The following is a 19,075-nucleotide window of genomic DNA, read 5'->3' as shown; positions in this document are numbered from 1 at the left end:
ACTACCAAAACAAAACAACAAAACAAACCAATTAGGCTGGCATCTGTGCTTCACACCAGTAATGCTAACTACTCAGCTGGGATCTGAAGATTAGGGTTCACACAAGTAATGCTAGCTACTCAGAAATTTGGGATCTGAAGATTAGGGTTCACATCAGTAATATTAGCTACTCAGAAAGCTGAGATCTGCAGATCAGAGTTCAAAAAGTCATCCCTGGCAGGAAAGTCCATAAAACTCTTATCTCTAACCACCAAAAAGTTGGAAATGGAACTATGGCTCAAGTGGTAGAGCAACAAAGCTCAGGGACAGTGCAAAGGCTCTGAGTTCAAGCCACAGGACTGGCAGCAGAAATAAACTAGTATAGTGGACAAGAGTTGGTGGCTGGCTGTCCAGTTGAAGAAGGCATTGCCTTCATTTCTAGTTTGACCAACTAGATGGATGGTGGCTCACTTCCTCAAAGCAGAAGGAAAGAGGATCAGGTTTTTGTTTCAGAAAATGGGTTCACTTTTAGTGTGTCAGTACAAAGGCTTGAACTTAGGGCCTGGGCTGCTGCCCCTGAGGGTTTTATTTTTTTTATTTTTTGCCGGCCATGGGGCCTGAACTCTGGGTCTGGGCGCTGTCCCTCAGCTCTTCAGCTCAAGGCTAGCGCTCTACCACTGGAGCCACAGCGCCACTTCCAGCTTTTTCTGTTCATGTGGTGCTGAGGAATCGAACCCAGGGCCTCATGCTTGCAAGGCATGCACTCTACCGCTGAGCTATCTTTCCAGCCCCCCCTGAGGGTTTTAATGCTCAAGGTAAAGAGTCACAGTTCCAGGGCTACAAATGTGGCTTAGTGGTAAAGTGCTTGTCTAGCATTAATGAAGCCCTGGGTTTGATTTCTCAGTACCTATAAACAAAAAACTGTAAGTGGTGCTGTGGTTCAAGTGGTAGAGTGCTAGTCTTGAGCAAAAGCTGCTCAGTGACAGTGCCCAGCTCTGAGTTTGACCACCACCAACAACAAAAAGTTATAGTTCCACTCCCAGCTTTAACTCTGGGCCTGAGCACTGTCCCTGAGCTCTTCAGCTCAAGGCTAGCACCTTACTACTTGAGCCACAGTGCCACTTCCAGCTTTTTCTGCTTACGTGGTGCTAAGGAATCGAACCAAAGGCCTCATGCATGCAAGGCAAGCACTCTACCACTGAGCCACCTTCCCAGCCCCTAGTTCACTGGTAAAATCAACTATCTGTAACACTGCTAAGGTAAAAGAAGTAATGCACCAAAATAGTGTAGTTGAAGGTAGTTATCTTTACTCTTCTATTCTCCTAACTATTCAGGAGACTGAGATCTGAGGATCGCGATTCAAAGCTAGCCCAGGCAGTAAAGTCCGTGAGACTCTCATCTCCAATTAACCACCAGAAAACCGGAAGTGGCTCAAGTGGTACACTGTTAGCCTTGAGCTGAAGAACTCTGGGCCTGGGCTTTTTTTTTTTTTTGGTCGGTCGTGGGGCTTGAACTCAGGGTCTTGGCACTGTCCCTGAGCCTCTTTTTGCTCAAAGCTTGCTTTTGGTTTGTGAGTGGTTAATTGGAGATAAGTCTCATCTGAACTTTTCTGCCTGGACTGACTTCTGTCAGTGGTTGCTCCTCAGATCTGAGCCTCTGGAGGGAACATTACAGGTGGCAGCCACTCCTGCCCGGCTTTTCTTCTTCTTATTTTTTTTTATTTTTTGTGCCCATGGGTCTTTTGTGCCCATGGGCCCTGGGTCTTGAATTCAGAACCTGGGCTCTATTCCTTACAGTTTCCTCTCTCAAGGCTGACACTCTACCTTTTAGCCACCTATTCTACGTTTCTGGTAGTTCACTAGTAGTGGACTTTCCTGCCTGGGCTGGGCTGGTTTCGAACTGCAATCCTCAGCTCTCAGCTTACTGAGTAGCTAAGATCACAGGCAGGTGACATCGGCGCCTGACCTCAAAGGTTCTTTTTTTTTTTTTTGTCAGTCGTGGGGCCTGAACTCTGGGCCTGGGCGCTGTCCCTCAGCTCTTCAAAGCTAGCGCTCTACCACTTGAGCTACAGCGCCACTTCCGGCTTTTTCTGCTTATGTGGTGCTGAGGAATCGAACTCAGGGTCTCATGCATGCAAGGCAAGCGCTCTACCACTGAGCCACCCTCCCAGCCCCTCAAAGGGGTTCTTAACCCTAGAAAGTTTGCTAAGGGATAGAGCCGGTATTTGGCAGTTATCGAGAAACCATCTTCATAAAAAGCAGCAACGCTGCAAAAGCGGGCTGCCGTCGGAGTCGGAAGGGCCAATCTCCACTGCTAATTTTCTTCATTTCACTGGCTGATCTACAAAAAAGAAATAGAAAGGGAAGCGGCGGTGGCACCCGCAATGCAGCTCGAGACTGCTTCAGTCGCAGGGGTTGAGATGGCTGGTGCGGGACCGCGCCGAGCCTGGGGGCGTACTACACCTCCCAGCGTGCCTTGCGCGCCGAACAGCGCCCTACGCTCACAGGCGAGCCTCCCCGCCCCCAACCTCCAGTTACTGTCTCTCGCGAGAGTACCGGCCGCGCCGGCGGTAGCGGTAGCGAGCCGTGCTGGTTGTGGTTGGTGGTGGTGGCGGCCGAGACGGCGGCGGCCATTTTGGTGAGGCCTCGGGAGCAGCGGCGGCAGTTCGCTGGGAGTAGGGGGCTCCCTTTTCTTCAGCACACTGCCTGCGTCTCCGCGCCGCGAGAGGAGACAGTGGAGGCAAAGCGGCGGCCGTAGCCGCGGTTCCCCGGGGAATTTAAAAGGCCGTGAAGGCGTCGGTCAAGAGGGGGCCCTCCCCCCTCCTCGGCGGGAGGGGGGTGGTGCGCACGCCCCCGAGGACGCAGGTAAGAAGAGGGAGACAAGATGGCGGACGCCCCACAGTGCCCCTCCCCCGGCCGGCAACTGCGCGCGCATCCCCGCTGCCGCCTCCCTCCCACCTTCCCGGGGTGCTGCGCGCGCACCTCCTGCCGGGGCCCGGGGCCGGTGCGCGAGGCTGTCGGCGCGCGCCCATAGAGACAGGCTGGGCGGCCTAGCCGGCAGGCGCTGAACCGCAGCGCGTCTCCACTCCCCGCGCGCCCTTCTGCGCACGCGTGCCTGAGCGAGCGAGTCCTGAGGACGGACCCAGGTGCGCTCTTGCCCGCCCACCTCAGTCCCCTTCAGGGGCGCGCGGGAAGAGGAAGGGGGGCGTGGGACGCGTAGTCGGGGCGCACGCCCATCGTGTCCAGTCTGGGCAACTGGACCTGGCACGAGCCCTCTCTCCTCGTAGCCTTTGGCCGTGTGGCAGTGTGTGTGTGGGGTCCTGGCGTGCGTGGACGAGGGGTTGCCTGGTCCGGCGGTTCTTGGGCGCGTGGGTCTGGGTGCTGGCGGGAGCCCCCAGGTCGTGCGCGCCGCCGGCTTGCTCCGCCTCCAGCCGCGCACGCGCAGGCCCCTCCCCCAGGCTGGCGCGCACGTTGGGTGGGGTGGGAGTCCTGGAGAGGGCGGGACTCTTAGGATTGGTGGCACCTTGGGCCGAGGTTAGAGGTCACGTCGGGTCATCGAGTCGGAGGGTTGGGGAGACTGCGGTGAAGGGTGGGTCAAGAGTTCAGGCTTCTTGGGAGTCTGGTTCCCTTGGGTCCTAGGAATCTGTTGTGGAGGTTGAGCGAATCAAGGCAGCACCGTGGTTAAGGGATTTCCTTAAACACTGGGAAAACGCTTCCGGGCCTTGTGTGGGTTAACCCTGCCTGTTTCCGGTGCATGGTCCTTCGCTGTGAGGCCTTCCTCACATCTGCCAGCTCTTTAATATTTCTCGATGAAGTGCTAGGGTTTCAGGAAATATCTTGTGGAGCCGGTAGAGGATTAAAAGGGTTCTGAGATGAATCCTGGGTAGATTCTCCTGTAACCAGGAGCACTCCTGGGAATTCCATTCTTGTATCCTGATTGTTGAGGAAAGCAAGCTACCAGGTAGCCAGCATCTTTTTTGAGCTGCTGGACATGGCATATTTTTGGTTTAAGTTTGTCCACACTGCAATTGGACTCTATTACACTTAGGTTTTTACACTTGATCTTGTATGTATGCAACATTTTTTACACTTGATCTTGTATGTATGCATCATTTCTTCGCTGTTCCTATTACAGGAAGAATAGCAAATTCTCTGTTCACAAAATATAGTTTGCTTTTATTTTTTTGAAGCATGAGCCTTCCCTACTACTTTGCCAGCTGATTTGGGAAATATTTAAAAATCTCAGGAATCTGGAGCACATTATAAACTTAGATGAACATTGGCAAATATGAGGGTTTTTTTTTTCAATACTGGTACTTGAACTTAAGCTCAAGTCTTCCATCTTGCTCAGAGCTGATACTCTACCTCTTGACCCACACTTCCAGCCCAGAATTTTATTGTTAAGGAGATAGTCTTGTATATGTTGAACCATGATCCTCTGGGTCTCAGCCTCCTCCTGAGTAGCAAAGATTATAGGCATGAGATACTGGTGAGCACTACTGTGTGTTTATTTCTCAATTCTGGTTTTCTTCCATTTTGTTTTAGGTGTGATCCTTCTCATTACGGCGGCACCGTGGAAGTGCAGACTTTCACAGGGGGTGTGGTCTCAGCTCACACAGGTGAGGAGTGTTTAGATACCATTTTATATGTTGATGCTAATGGAAAAAAAGTGTATGAAATGAGTGGAATCACAGTTCTATATTTCTGGGTTTTTGCTCTCAAGAACTATGGAAATATTTGCATGTGAATTTCTTTTTTTTGGGGGGGGGGTGGTCCGGTCGTGGGGCCTGAACTCTGGGCCTGGGCGCTGTCCCTCAGCTCTTCATTCAGCTCAAGGCTAACACTCTACCACTTGAGCCACAGTGCCACTTCCGGCTTTTTTCTTTTTGCTTATGTGATGCTGAGGAATCGAACCCAGGGCCTCTGGCATGCAAGGCAAGCGCTCTACCACTGAGCCACCTTCCCAGCCCCTTGCATGTGAATTTCTGTGGAGGCTTTTTATTTTGTTTTGTCTTTGTTTTCTAGCCCTGGGGCTTGAACTGAGGGCCTGGGCTCCATCCATGAGCTGTTTGTTTTTTGTTGTTGTTGTTGGTCATGGGGCTTGAACTCTGGGCCTGGACACTGTCCCTGAGCTCTTCACCTCAAGATAAGCGCTCTACCACTTGAGTCACAGCATTATTTGCGGTTTTCTGGTGGTTTATTAGAAGTAAGAGTCTCACAGGCTTTCCTGCCTGGACTGGCTTTGAACCACAATCCTCAGATCTCAGCCTCCTCAGTAGCTAGGATTATAGGCGTGAGCCACCAGTGCCCAGCTCCGTGAGCTCTTTTGCTCAATCCTAGTGCTCAATCACTTGAGCTACAGCTCCATTTCCAGTTTTTTGTTTTTGTAGTTCATTGTCAAATCTCATGGGATTTCCTACCTGGGCTGACTTGGCACTGTAGTCCTTATATCTCAGCCTCCAGAGTAGGTAGGATTACATGCTTGAGCCACTCAAGCCCAGCTATTAGGGATTTTTGATACTGATAACAAACTGGGACTGTGGATGGGTTGAGAAAAACCTGATTGCCTCGGAAACTACCATGAGACTACCTAGCCCTTAAGTTATTTGTTTTCTTTGAATCTCATTTTTGAACTTATAGAGATAATATTGGAGTTTAAGTCCCATTTCAAGCAATGATTTGTTCTACATACTTTTATTTTCAGTGTTTGGGAGAAACTATATAATCATTTTGTATGTTTTGAAAGGTACCTGGTTCACAAGTTAGGAAAAAGGATCTTATTGCTTTAGAAATGTCTTTTTTTTTTTTTTTTGGTCGGTCATGGGGCTTGAACTCTGGGCCTGGGCGCTGTCCCTCAGCTCTTCAGCTCTACGTGAGCGCTCTACCACTTGAGCCACAGCACTACTTCCAGTTTTCTGGTTAATTGGAGATAAGAGTCTTACAGACTTTCCTGCTTTGGCTGGTTTTGAACTGCAATCCTCAGGTCTCAGCCTCCTGAGTAGCTATGATTACAGCCGTGAGCCACCAGTGCCTGGCTGTTGGTGTGTTATTGTTTTTAAATGGGGTTTCATTATGTTTCCCAGGCTGGTCATCAACTCCTAGGCTCAGTTCCTTCACTGAAACTTCCCTAATAGCTATATGTGCGTGCAAGTACTACTGTGTTTACCATAATGTTTTCCTGTGTTTTTTTTTTTTTTTTTTGGTCGGTCGTGGGGCTTGAACTCTGGGCCTGGGTGCTGTCCCTCAGCTCTTCAGCTCAAGGCGAGCGCTCTACCACTTGAGCTACAGCGCCACTTCCGGTTTTCTGGTGGTTTATTGGAGATAGGAGTCTCGCGGGTTGGCTTTGAACCGCGATCCTCAGATCTCAGCCTCCTGAGTAGCTAGGATTACAGGCGTGAGCCACCAGCGCCCAGCTTTTCCTGTGTTTTTTTTTTTTTAATTCTGTATGTGGTTGTATACGTGTATGCATGCACATACGTTAATACTGTTACAGGTGCTTGAACTCAGCCCTTTTTGCACTAGTCTTGAGCAAAACAGCTCAAGGACAGCACCCATGTCCTGAGTTTAAGCCCTAGGACCGGCACCAAAAAACACACATACCAGGTGCTGGTGGCTCAAGCCTGTAATCCTAGCTAGTCAGAAGGCTGAGATCTGAAGATTATGGTTCAAAGCCAGCCCAGGCAGGAAAGTTCCGTGAGACTCTTATCTCCAATAAACCTCTCAGAAAACCAGAAGTGGTGCTTGTGGCTCAAGTGGTAGAGTGTTAGCCTTCAGTTGAAGAGCTCAGGGACAGTGCCCAGGGCCAGAGTTCAAGCCCCAAGACTGACAAATTAACAAAAAACAAGCACCCACAATAAGCCAAACAACTTCAATGTCCTTTAATTCATTTCTATCCTACTTTTAGGTGCTCCAGAGACTGGTGGACCTGAACAGAGGCTGGGAGGCCCTGGTGGGCCCCGGGCCCTGGAAGGCGGGTCCCGGTGGCTGGTGGCCCAGAATGAGGCCAGCTCCCAGTATGCCCTGCAGCCGGACGCCAGCCCCTCGGCCTGCAGCAGTGGTAATAACAACCCAGCTATTCTTCAGGCATCCAACAAGGAGCCTGGGAGTGGGACCATGCAGAGCAGCCCCTCCCCTGCTCATCCTCAGCTCCCAATTCTACAGACACAGGTTTGAAAGTGGGAATGGTTCCATTTCTATTTCTGTTTTGTGCGTTGCTGGCTTTGAATCAGAAGTTGCAGGTCCTAACTGAGCCTCTTTGTCTAGAGAATCTTGGGTACTCAGATGGATAGAACTGTAGTGTGTCAAACATCTTGGCTTGTTCAATGGACTAGAATAGAATAATATACATAAAACAGTACGTGCTAATTGATACTTTTTTCCATCATTTCCTCTTTTCTAGATGGTGTCGGACGGCATGACAGGCAGCAATCCTGTGTCCCCTGCCTCATCTAGTTCCCCAGCCTCTAGTGGGGCAGGTGGCATCTCCCCCCAGCACATAGCTCAAGATTCTTCTTTGGATGGACCTTCAGGCTCCTCAGATGGTGCCACAGTGCCCCTGGAAGGGCTCAGCTTACCCCAGGCTGCTGACTTGGCTAATAAGGGCCCAAAGTGGGAAAAGAGCCATGCAGAAATTGCAGAGCAAGCCAAGCATGTACGTATTGGGAAAGTCTGTGAGGATTCTTGGGAGTCATCTTTTAATACTCAGTCGTGTCCCATGGGTATTTTACATGTCTCTGTTTCTTGTAGATTTAGGGGATAGGCTCTATCTTAGCTTATGTCCTGTTAAGTGTATGCTTAAATTCTAAGATTCATTTTCCCTTTTATTTATTTTGTTCTGTCAAACCCAGGGCCTCATAAATGTTAGGCAAGTGCTTTGCTACTGAGATACATCCCCAGCCCAGATATTTTTAAGATAGAGATATCTGATCTAGGCACAGTGGCTCATACCTGTAATCCTACCTACTTTGGAGGCTGAGATTTGTGGATCTTGGATTGAGGCCAGCCCAGGCAGGAAAGCCTGTGATACTCTTAATTTCCAATTAAGCACCAAAAATGAAGTGGCTCTACTATGACTCACGTAATACAGTACTAGCCTTGAACACAAAAGTTTAGGGACAAGCTGGGCACTGGTGGCTCACACCTGTAGTCCTAGCTACTCAGAAGGCTGAGATCTGAGGATTGCAGTTTAAACCCAGCCCAGTCCATGAGACTTTTATCTCCAATTAACCACCAGAAAACCAGAAATAGCGCTGTGGCCCAAGTGGTAGAGCGTTCACCTTGAGCTGAAGAGCTCAGGGACAGCGCTCAGGCCCAGAGTTCAAACCCCGGGAGAGAGACACACGCAGGCACACACGTGTGCGCGCAAGAAGCTAAGGGACACTACCTAGGCCCTGAGTTCAAGCCCCAGGACTGACACTAAAAAAAAAAAAAAAAAAAAAAATTTGTTACCATATCTGTTACCATGCTTGTGTTTTTTTCTTCCTGGGATTTTCTGGGGATTGAAAACAGAGCACATTTTTGGCAAGTGCTTATCTACAGCTTTATAGTGAAGTTAAAATTCAAGGAAGAATTAGACATGAAAGTACTTTGTAAACTTTGATGCTCTTAAGACTTACTAATTTCTACTTACTTCTATTCTGCTGCCTGTTAAGTTTATCCAGTGGTAAGTGTGGTAGTCCCTGGGTTTCTGCATCACCTGGAAGCTTATTAGAAATACATATTCTTGGTACTATTCATTTAAAATTTTGGGATGATACCTAGCAATATTTTAAAACTTCAGGTCATTTTATGCATGCTTAAATTCGAGATCCACTGCTATCCATGACTTCCTTTATTTTGTCCTCCCACCATCAGGCTAATTCTTTGCCTCATCTCTATCATTTTCCCCAATTTAACATTTATCTTGAGGGATTTTCCCTTTCCAAATTACAGCTTGTAATGCTTCTATCCCAGCCTCCCTAGTGCTGGGATTATAGTTGTATATCAGCAATTTGGCCCTGTGCTGAGGTTTTTGCTATTATTTGTAGTCCTTGGGTTTGAATTTGGGGCTGTGCCTCTTTTTTTTTTTTTGCCGATCATGGGGCTTGAACTCTGGGCCTGGGTGCTGTCCTTCAGCTCTTCAGCTCAAGGCTAGCGCTCTACCACTTGAGCCACAGCGCCACTTCCAGCTTTTTCTGCTTATGTGGTGCTGAGGACTCAAACCCAGGGCCTCATGCATGCAAGGCAAGCACTCTACCACTGAGCTACCTTCCCAGCCCCTCTTTTTTTTGTTTGTTTTTTTGAGCCAGTACTGGGATTTGAACTCAAGTCTTAGCTCTGGCTGACACTCTGGCTTAGCATTTTCATTCAAGACTGATGCTCTACCACTTGAGCCACATCTCTGCTTCTAGCTTTTGCTAGTTAATTGGAACTTTGTCCAGTTTTTTTTTTGCCTGGGCTGTCTGACTTTGTAAACTGGCATTCTCAGATCTCAGGCTTCTCAGTAGTTTAGGATTATAATCATGAACCACTGGCAACTGGTGGGAGCTTTTTCTCTTTAGCTGTGCCCCCAGCCTTTTTTTAAATTTAGTAATTTTTTTGTTATACCCAACCACTGTTGTCATATATAGCTTTTCAGTAGTTTTTGCATGAAAAGCAGTGTTGGCAACCATTTTTTTGTGGGGGTGGAGGGGTAAGGGTGTTTATTTTGTTTCTGTTCTGTGGTAGGTATTGAACACCTGGTCTTATATGTGTTGGGCAAATGTTCTAACATGAAGCTACAAAGCTAGCAACCTTAAAAGTATATTTGAAAGCAAAAATGATTGTATAAATTAGACTCTATAACAAATTTATAAGCCTAATACAGCTTAAACATTACTCTGAGGAAATATAGTTCTATTGTTTTAAAGAGCCCTTTTATATAGAATTTAAAAAAAGGATACTTGTATTCTTTGCTTCTCTGGGAGATGTTTCTCACTCATGTCCATGGGTTACAAACAAATATTGTGTGGAATAATGGAAAAAGCATGAAATCTGGTGTCTGGAGTTCTTAGACCTGTTTTTGATTCCCAGTTCTTAGCTCCATTCTGTCAGAGAAATGATTTTAATCTCTTTGGTCCTTTTTCCTTCATCTGAGGAGAACATGAAACAGCCCTCTAAGTGCTTAAGAATTCAGCTTTTATGTCCAGGAACTTTGTTTTGTTTTTTTTTCCCTATCAGTTATGGGTCTTGAACTGAGGGTCTGGGTGTTGTCCATGGGCTTTTTTTTTTGGGTCCGGTCATGGGGCTTGAACTCAGGACACTGTCCCCCAGCTCTTCAGCTCAAGGCTAGCACTCTACCACTTGAGCCACAACACCACTTCCGGCTTTTTTTTCTGCCTATGTGGTGCTGAGGAATCGAACCCAGGGCCTCATGCATGCAAGGCAAGCGTTCTACCACTGAGCCACCTTCCCAGCCCGTCCATGGGCTTTTTTACTCAAGGCTAGCTGTCTAACTTTGAGCCACAGTGCCACTTCTGGTTTTCTGGTGGTTAATTGTAATAAGAGTCTCACAGACTTTATTTTTGGACTGGTTTCAAACTGCAATCTATAGATCTCAGCCTCTAAGTAGCTAAGATTACAAGTGTGAGCCATCAGTGCCCAGCTTCAGGAACTGTTGATTGACCTAGCTGCCCCTTCTTAGGAAGCTGAAATTGAGACTCGGATTGCTGAGCTTCGGAAGGAGGGATTCTGGTCACTGAAGAGGCTACCGAAGGTGCCAGAGCCTCCACGGCCAAAAGGCCACTGGGATTATCTGTGTGAGGAGATGCAGTGGCTCTCTGCTGACTTTGCTCAGGAGCGCCGATGGAAACGGGGTGTGGCTCGTAAGGTATGTACTCAACTGGGTCAACCTTTCAAGTGTGCTTTCCTTTGATAGTTGGGTTATTTGGAAAGAAACCAAACAGAACAGTGTGGTCCTTTTTGCTACTTGTAGCACTAAGAGGAAGCTCCTACATCCCTGATTTTTTTCCTCTTCATTGTTTTTTTTTTTCTTTGTCGGTATTCAGGGCATGGACGCTGTCCCTGAGCCTCTTTGTGCTCAAGGCTACTCCTCAACCACTTCAGCCACAGCACCACTTTGGCTTTTTCTGATTAGTTTATTGGAGCTAAAAGTCTGGGGGACTTTACTGCCACGAGTGGCTTCAAACCATGATCCTTAGATCTCAGCCTCCTGAGAAGCTAGGATTACAGGCATGAACCACCAGCACCCGGCTTCCCTGGATTGATTTCTTTGCCTTTTGTTGGGTGGTTGATAAGGAGCTTTGCCTTTTTCAGTTGTTTGTTTTTTTTGTTTTTTCTTTTGTGCCAGTCTTGGACATTGTTCCAAGAGCTTAATTTGCAGAAGGCTAGCATTCTACCACTTGAGCCACAGTTCTACTTCCTTTGGCTGTTTTTGGTAATTGAACTGTGATCCTCAGATTTCAGCCTACTGAGTAGCTGGGATTACAGGAATAAGCCACCAGTGTCCAGAGGCTTTGAGTATTTTTATGTTTGGTCTTTATTGCCATAGGTGGTACGCATGGTGATCAGGCACCACGAGGAACAGCGGCAGAAAGAAGAACGGGCTCGGAGGGAGGAGCAGGCCAAGCTTCGAAGAATTGCTTCCACCATGGCCAAGGATGTCCGGCAGTTCTGGAGCAATGTTGAGAAGGTAAATAGTAGAAATTGAGAGAGGGAAGTGGCCTTAGGAGTGTAGGTTGGCATGTTAGTAGGAATGATCAAAAATTTTCCTTGAGGTATGAATATGCAACTTAAAGCAACTATTATTGTTTTGGACTTTTCTAGTATGGAGTGCTGAGGAAGAAGGAAATACTTGGTAAATCTTTCCCACCTTTACATTTAAAAATCTAAGGGCCCAGTACCTCTTTTCCCTTTTTTTTTTTTTTTCCAGTCCTGGGGCTTGAACTCAGGGCTTTGGCACTGTCCCTGAGCTGCTTTTTGCTCAAGACTAGCAGTCTACCACTTCAGCCACACTTCTGGCTTTTTCTGTTTATGTGGTACTGAAGAATTGAACCCAGGGCGTCATGCATGCTAGGCAAGCACTCTACTACTAAGGCAGGCCCAGCCCTGCTTTTTTTTTTGTCCTGGGCCTTGAACTCTGGGCCTGGGCACTGTCCTTCAGCTCATCAGCTCAAGGTGAGCACTCTACCACTTGAGCCATAGCGGCACTTCTGGTTTTCTGGTGGTTAATTGGAGATAAGAGTCTCACGGACTTACCTGCCTGGGCTGGCTTTGAACTGGCATCCTCAGATCTCAGCCTCCTGAGTAGCTAGGATTATAGGCATGAGCCACTGGCGCCCAGCATTTTTTTCTTTTTCTTTTTCTTTTTTTTTAAGCTAAGCAATCTAGTTTTTTTGGTGCCACTCCTGGGGCTTGTATTCAGGGCCTGGGTATCAGAGTTTACGTTGGTAAAGGCTAGCATTCTACCATTTGAGCTTTGTTTGGATACTTTAGTGGAGATAATAGGTTCACAGGCTTTCCTGCCCAGGCTGATTTCGAACAGCAATCCTCAGATCTCAACCTCCTGAGTAGCTAGGAGTACAGGTGTGATCCACTGGCCCCTGGCTTAAGCAATCTGTTCCTTTATGGTGTTTTAATACATAGATACTTGCACTGTTACTGTTTACCCTCCATCTTTTTTTCCCCTCTCTGCTTCATATTCCTACATACTCCTATAATCATGTCCTTTATATATGTGTGTATGTGTATATATTATGTAGGATTATACATATTACATGTCCATGAACATGTTTCTTTTAGGTCTAGCTTCCACACATGAGTGTAAACATGATAATTGGCTATTCATATATTCCCTGTCCATATGCTTACCAATTCCATCCATTTTCCTCCAGATTACATGATTTCATTTTTCTTGATGACTGTGTAATATTTCACGGTATATATGTACCATATCTTCTTTATTTATCTGTTGTTGGATACCTTAGTTGATTTTATTGTTTATTGTGAACAGTGTTGCAATAAACATGAACATTGATTTGTACTCCTTCAAATATATGCCCCATGGTTGTATGATAGTGTCATAGTGTCATAGGCAAGGTCTAATTTTATCATTTGAAGAACTTCCACATGGATTTCTTTTTTTTTTGAGGGGGGGGGTCTGGTTGTGGGGCCTGAACTCTGGGTCTGGGCGCTGTCCCTCAGCTCTTCAGCTCAAGACTAGCGCTCTACCACTAGAGCCACAGAGCCACTTCCTGCTTTTTTCTTTTTGCTTATGTGGTGCTGAGGAATCGAAGCCAGGGCCTCAAGCATGCAAGGCAAGCGCTCTACCACTGAGCCACACTTTCCCTTCCACATGGATTTCTACAGTGGTTGCTCTAGTTTACATTCCCATCAGTAATGTATGACAATTCCTTTTTTTCCCTCTGAATCCTCACTAGCGTTTGTTTTCTTCTCTCTCTCTCTCTCTCTCTCTCTCTTTTTTGTTTGGTGGTGAGGCTTGAACTCTGGGCCTGGGCACTGTCTCAGCTCTTCAGCTCAAGGCTAGGACTCTACCATTTTTGCCACAGTGTCACTTCCCGTTTTCTGAGTGGTTTATTAGAGATAAGTCTCATGGACTTTCCTACCCAGGCTGGCTTTGAACTGGTTAGCTTTGAACCAAGATTCTCAGATCTCAGCCTCCTGAGTAGCTAGGATTATAGGATTATAGGTGAGATCCACCAATGCCCGGCTTCTTTTTTTTTCTTTTTTCTTTCTTTCTTCTCCTCCCCCCCCCCCCCCCCACAGTGTTTGCTGCTCCTGGGGCTTGAACTCAGCAGGGTCTGGGTGCTGTTCCTAAGTTTTTGGGTGGCTAACAGAGATATGAGTCCCTTAGACTTTCGTGGTCAGGCTGGCATTGAACCACAATCCTCAGATCTCAGCCTCCTGAATAGGTAGGATTACAGGAGTGAGCCATCAATGCTTATTGTTTGTTTTCTTGATGATTGCCATTCTGACAGGTAAGATAGAATTTTACTATACTTTTCCTTTTTTTTTCTTTTTTTTTTTTTTTTTTGGTCGGTTGTGGGGCCTGAACTCTGGGCCTAGGTGCTGTCCCTCAGCTCTTCAGCTCAAGGCTAATGCTCTACCACTTGAGCCACAGTGCCACTTTTGGCTTTTTCTGCTTATGTGGTGCTGAGGAATTGAACCCAGGGCCTCATGCATGCAAGGCAAGCACTCTACCACTGAGCCACTTTGCCAGCCCTATACTTTTCCTTTTAAGCCTGGCTCTCTACCACTTGAGCCACACCTCTACTTCTGATTTTTGCTGATAAATGGGAGATAAAATAGTTTCTCAGACTTACCTGCCCAGAGTGGCTTCAAATCATGATCCTCGAATCTCAGCCTCCAGAGTAGCTAGGATAACAAGCATGAATCACTGACATTTAATTCTGTATTTTCTTTATTATTTTTTTTGTGTGTGTGGGGGTGGTCAGTTGTGGGGCTTGAACTTTCCTTGCTCAGCCTGGCTTTGTACCATGATCGTCAGATTTTAGCCTCCTGAGTAGCTAGGGTTATTGGTGTGAGCCACAAGCACACTGTCATTTGTCAATTCTTGTTTTTATTTTCTGGGCAATTAGAGTTCTGTTAAAATTACCTGAATCCATAACTTCCAGGGTTTTTCTTGTTTTCTTGTATTAGATATAAAGTTTCTGGTCTTACTTTGAGTATTTTGATTTTTTGGAGTTGGTTTTTGTGCAGAGTGACACATAAGGGTCAATTTTCAGTCTCCTGCAGGTGATAACTAGAGACTTTCCTCCAGTGTGTTTTTGGCTCTTTTGTTGAAAATTAGATCATACAGTTGTGTAATTTCATTCCCAGGTCTGTTTTTATGTTACTATGGCCATATAGTATAATTTGAAGTTTGATCATTATGATGCTTCCAGCATTGTTCTTTTTACCCAGAATTGCTTTTGCTATTAATGCTTCTATATAATTTTTTGGATTTTTCCTATTTCTATGAAGAATTGACATTGAGATTTTGATTAGTATTTCCTTGAATCTGTAGATTACTTTTAGGAGTATTGACATTTTCTCTCTCTATCTAAGTTATCTAATTGTGGGGCTTGAACTTAGGGCCCTGTCCTTGAACTTTTCTACTCAAGACTAATGCTCTACCACTTTGAGGCACAGCAACCACTTTCAGTTTTTAAGTGGTTAATTGGACATAAGAATTTCATGATCCTCAGGGGCTGGGAAGGTGGCTCAGTGGTAGAGCGTTTGCCTTGCATGCTCGAGGCCCTGGGTTCGATTCCTCAGCACCACATAAGCAAAAAGAAAAAAGCCGGAAGTGGCGCTGTGGCTCAAGTGGTAGAGCGCTAGCCTTGAGCTGAAGAGCTGAGGACAGCGCCCAGGCCCAGAGTTCAGGCCCCACCACCAGACCAAAAAAAAACAAAAAGAATTTCATGATCCTCAGATCTCAGTCTCCTGAATAGGATTACAGGTGTGAGCCATCAGGATCCAGCCCCTGAGCTTTTTTTTTTTTTAGTCATGGGGCTTGAATTCTGGGCCTGGGTATTATCTCTAAGCTTTTCTGCTCAAGGTGAGCACTCTTAACACTTGAGCCACACCACCACTTTCTGGTGGTTAATTGGAGATAAGAGTCTCACGGACTTTCCTGCCCCAGCTGGCTTTGAACCACGATCCTCAGAGCTCAGCCTCTTGAGTAGCTAGGGTTACAGACGTGAGCCACTGGCGCCTGGCTGGCTCTAAGCTTTTTAATAAGAATTTTATGTTTTGTTGAGGCTTTTATTTTGACTTCATAAAAGTATCTGAAGCAAACAAACAAAAAAAGACTCAATAAAAAAATAAGACTAGAGAAAATAATTGTATGGCTGGGTGCCAGTGTAATCCTAGCTACTCAGGATGCTGAAATCTGAGAATCGTGGTTCAGAGCCAGCCTGAGCAGGAAAATCTATGGGACTGTTTATCTCCATTTAACCACCAGAAAACTGGAAGTGACACTCTGGCTCAGGTAGTAGAGTGCTTGCTTTGAGCTGAAGAGTGCAGGGACAGTGCCTAGCCCCAGAGTTCAAGCTTCAGTACTGACAAACAAAAAAGAAAAGAAAAGAATTGTATAAACTAGCATTCATATCATATCTGGTCAGCCTTATATGCATGTTAGGAGTTATGTATGCCAAAATTGAGTAGTAGTGTTATAAACAGTAAAACAAGTAACTTCCATGAATTTACTGTAAAAATACTGCCAATTACTTAACCTAACAAACTTGAAAGGATCTAGATAAGCCCACTTTTTGTGTGTGTGTGTTAAGTAGGGACTGAACTCAGCCTTAAGCATGCAAGGCAAGTGCTTTATTAGTGGACTACATCTGTTGCTTCAGATAATTTGCAAATCATCTATAGCTGTTTGATGTGTTGTTCCCTTTCTGTTTTCCTCAGACATATTCTAAAATGATGAGCTCCTTAAAAACAACCTTAAGATTTTTTTTTTTAATTCTCCTAAATGGTTTGTGGCCTGGCTAGAGCCACTTTCAGTGTTGGGTAAAAGTATAAAAATTAGGGGGTTTGTTGGTGACTGGTCTGTTTCATGGTTATTGCAGGTTGTGCAATTCAAGCAGCAGTCCCGGCTTGAAGAAAAGCGCAAAAAAGCTTTGGACCTGCACCTAGACTTCATTGTGGGACAAACTGAAAAGTACTCTGATCTACTGTCTCAGAGCCTCAACCAGCCACTAGCTTCCAGCAAAGCTGGTTCCTCCCCTTGCCTTGGTTCTTCCTCAGCTGCCTCTAGTCCTCCGCCCCCTGCTTCCCGGCTGGATGATGAAGGTGTGTGTTATCTCTGGTCCTGTTACTCTTCCCCATGTACCCTTTCCTGAGCTGAAAAACCCACCCTGTGGCTTGCAGGGCCCGTGGACTTTGTGACCTTGTTCTCCTGCTATAGATGGGGACTTCCAACCCCAAGAGGAGGAGGAAGAGGATGATGAGGAGACTATTGAGGTTGAAGAACAGCAGGAAGGCAATGATGCAGAGACACAGAGACGTGAGATTGAGCTGCTTCGACGTGAGGGAGAACTGCCATTGGAAGAGCTGCTTCGTTCCCTCCCACCTCAGCTTCTGGAAGAGCCTTCCAGTCCCTCTCAAACCCCCTCATCTCATGATAGTGATACCCGAGATGGACCTGAAGAATGTGCTGAAGAGGATCCCTCTCAGGTGGTGGAGGTATAGGTAGAAGACATGGAGGGAGGAAGGCTCAGAGTGGGAGTATAGAGAGAGAGGTACTAGTCTGAGTCCTGGGCTTACTGTGGGTTTTTTTTTTCCCTACAGTTTATTCCAGAAATGTAAGAAGAGCTCAATACTCACTAAGCTACTTTAATGCATTAAAATATTAATATTTAGCTACTGTACTAGATTAAAATTAATAACTACATTATCATCTTCCTATTGCCTTGTTGGATGTCTTCAAAGACATTTTTTTGTGAAGTGGAGATGTGGCTCAAATGGTAGAACACCAGTCAAAGTGAGACCGTGAGGCCTTGAGTTCAAGCTCTAGTACCAACACTCCAAAAAACAGTGAAAAAGATTTTTATAACATTCTGTACCTATCTCTGATAAAAATTACAAGTAGAAATAAAGGCATCTCTAACTTGTAAAGAAGCATATTTCAGAAACATGGAGATGTATATTTTATTTATTTATTTTTTCTTTTTTTTTTTTTTTGCTTGACCTGGGGCTTGAACTCAGGGCTTGGGCACTGTTCCTGAGCTGCTTTTTGCTTAAGGTTAGCACTCTACCACTTGAACCACAGACCCACTTCTGGCTTTTTCTGTTTATGTGGTACTAAGGAATTGAACCCAGGGCTTCATGCATGCTAGGCAAGCATTCTACCACTAAGGCACATTCCCAGCCCTTCCCTGACCTTTTTTGCACAAGGCTGTAGCACCACTTCAGCCATAGGTTTCACTTAGGGCTATTTTGGTACTTAATTAAGGAGATAAGAATTTCATGGATTTTCCTACCTATGCTGGCTTTGAACTACAATCTTCAGATCTCAGTCTCCTGAGTAGCTAATGGGCATGAGCCATCGGTGCCCAACCCATTCATTCATTCATGAGATTGGAACTCAGCTCCTTGCACTCTTGCTTGGCTTTTTCCTCAACGCAGGCACTCTATCACTTGTACTACACCTCTACTTGTAGCTTTTTGGTGGTTAATTGGAGATAAGAGTCTCATTGACTTCCTGCCTAGGCTGTCTTTGAACTGAGATCCTCAGATCTCATACTCATGAGTAGCTAGGATTACAGGCATGAACCATTGGCACCAGGTACAGTAATATTTTAGAAGGAACTAAAGTAAAAATAGAAGAGAAGGTTTCTTGCTGTTTATTGGTGATTGTTTTTGTTGTTAAATAGTTCTTCTTTTTTGGTTGGTTATGGGGCTTGAACTCAGGGTCTAGGCACTGTCCCTGAGTTTTTTCACTCAAGGCTAGTACTCTACCACTTTGAGCCACAGCTTCACTTTTGGTTCCTGGTGGGTAATTGAAGGAAAGAGTCTTACAGACTTTCCTTCCCAGGCTAGCTTTGAACCATCATCTTCAGATCTTAGCCTCCTGAGTAGCTAGGTTTACAGGTGTGAGCCACCAGTGCCCAGTTTTGTTATAATAATAACAAGTCGTGGGGCTTGAACTCTGGGCTTAGGCGCTCAAGGCAAGCGCCCTTACCGCTTGAGCCACAGCGCCACTTTCATTTTTCGAGTAGTTTATTGGAGATAAGAGTCTCATTGACTTCCTGCCTAGGCTGTCTTTGAACTGAGAGCCTCAGATCTCAGCCTCCTGAGTAGCTAGGATTACAGGTGTGAGCCACCGGTGCCCTGCTTGTTATAATTCTTAGCAGATAATTTTTTTTTTTTTTTTTGGGTCCAGTTGTGGGGCCTGAACTCTGGGCCTGGGTGCTGTCCCTCAGCTCTTCAGCTCAAGGCTAGCGCTCTACCACTTGAGCCACAGCGCCACTTCTGGCTTTTTTCTTTTTGCTTATGTGGTGCTGAGGAATCGAACCCAGGGCCTCATGCATGCAAGGCAAGTGCTCTACCACTGAACCACCTTCCCAGCCCCTGTTATAATTCTTATAGTT

The 19,075-nt window shown here is 46.1% G+C and overlaps 1 protein-coding gene across 6 annotated transcripts in view; it reads left to right on the top strand.

Moving 5' to 3' along the window:
- Positions 1-2,558: 2,558 nt before the first annotated feature.
- Positions 2,559-19,075, top strand: part of LOC138814961 (transmembrane protein 265) — a 54,637-nt gene continuing 38,120 nt past the window's right edge. For 3 of the 6 annotated variants that reach the window (XM_070004118.1, XM_070004116.1, XM_070004117.1), the window contains exons 1-8: positions 2,568-2,843; positions 4,524-4,597; positions 6,883-7,145; positions 7,378-7,629; positions 10,639-10,824; positions 11,506-11,646; positions 16,553-16,775; positions 16,891-17,168. In XM_070004118.1, coding sequence (XP_069860219.1) covers positions 7,092-7,145; positions 7,378-7,629; positions 10,639-10,824; positions 11,506-11,646; positions 16,553-16,775; positions 16,891-17,168 — 1,134 coding nt within the window. In that variant the 5' untranslated portion in view covers positions 2,568-2,843; positions 4,524-4,597; positions 6,883-7,091. Of the gene's footprint in view, positions 2,844-4,523; positions 4,598-6,882; positions 7,146-7,377; positions 7,630-10,638; positions 10,825-11,505; positions 11,647-16,552; positions 16,776-16,890; positions 17,169-19,075 lie in introns of all 6 variants that reach the window. The other 3 variants (XM_070004119.1, XM_070004115.1, XM_070004114.1) reach the window with 3 other exon arrangements.

This window comes from Dipodomys merriami, unplaced genomic scaffold, assembly GCF_024711535.1.
Source record: "Dipodomys merriami isolate MVZ:Mamm:240054 unplaced genomic scaffold, mDipMer1.0.p SCAF_62, whole genome shotgun sequence".
Taxonomy (NCBI): Eukaryota; Metazoa; Chordata; class Mammalia; order Rodentia; family Heteromyidae; genus Dipodomys; species Dipodomys merriami.
This window is presented reverse-complemented; position numbering and strand designations above follow the sequence as displayed.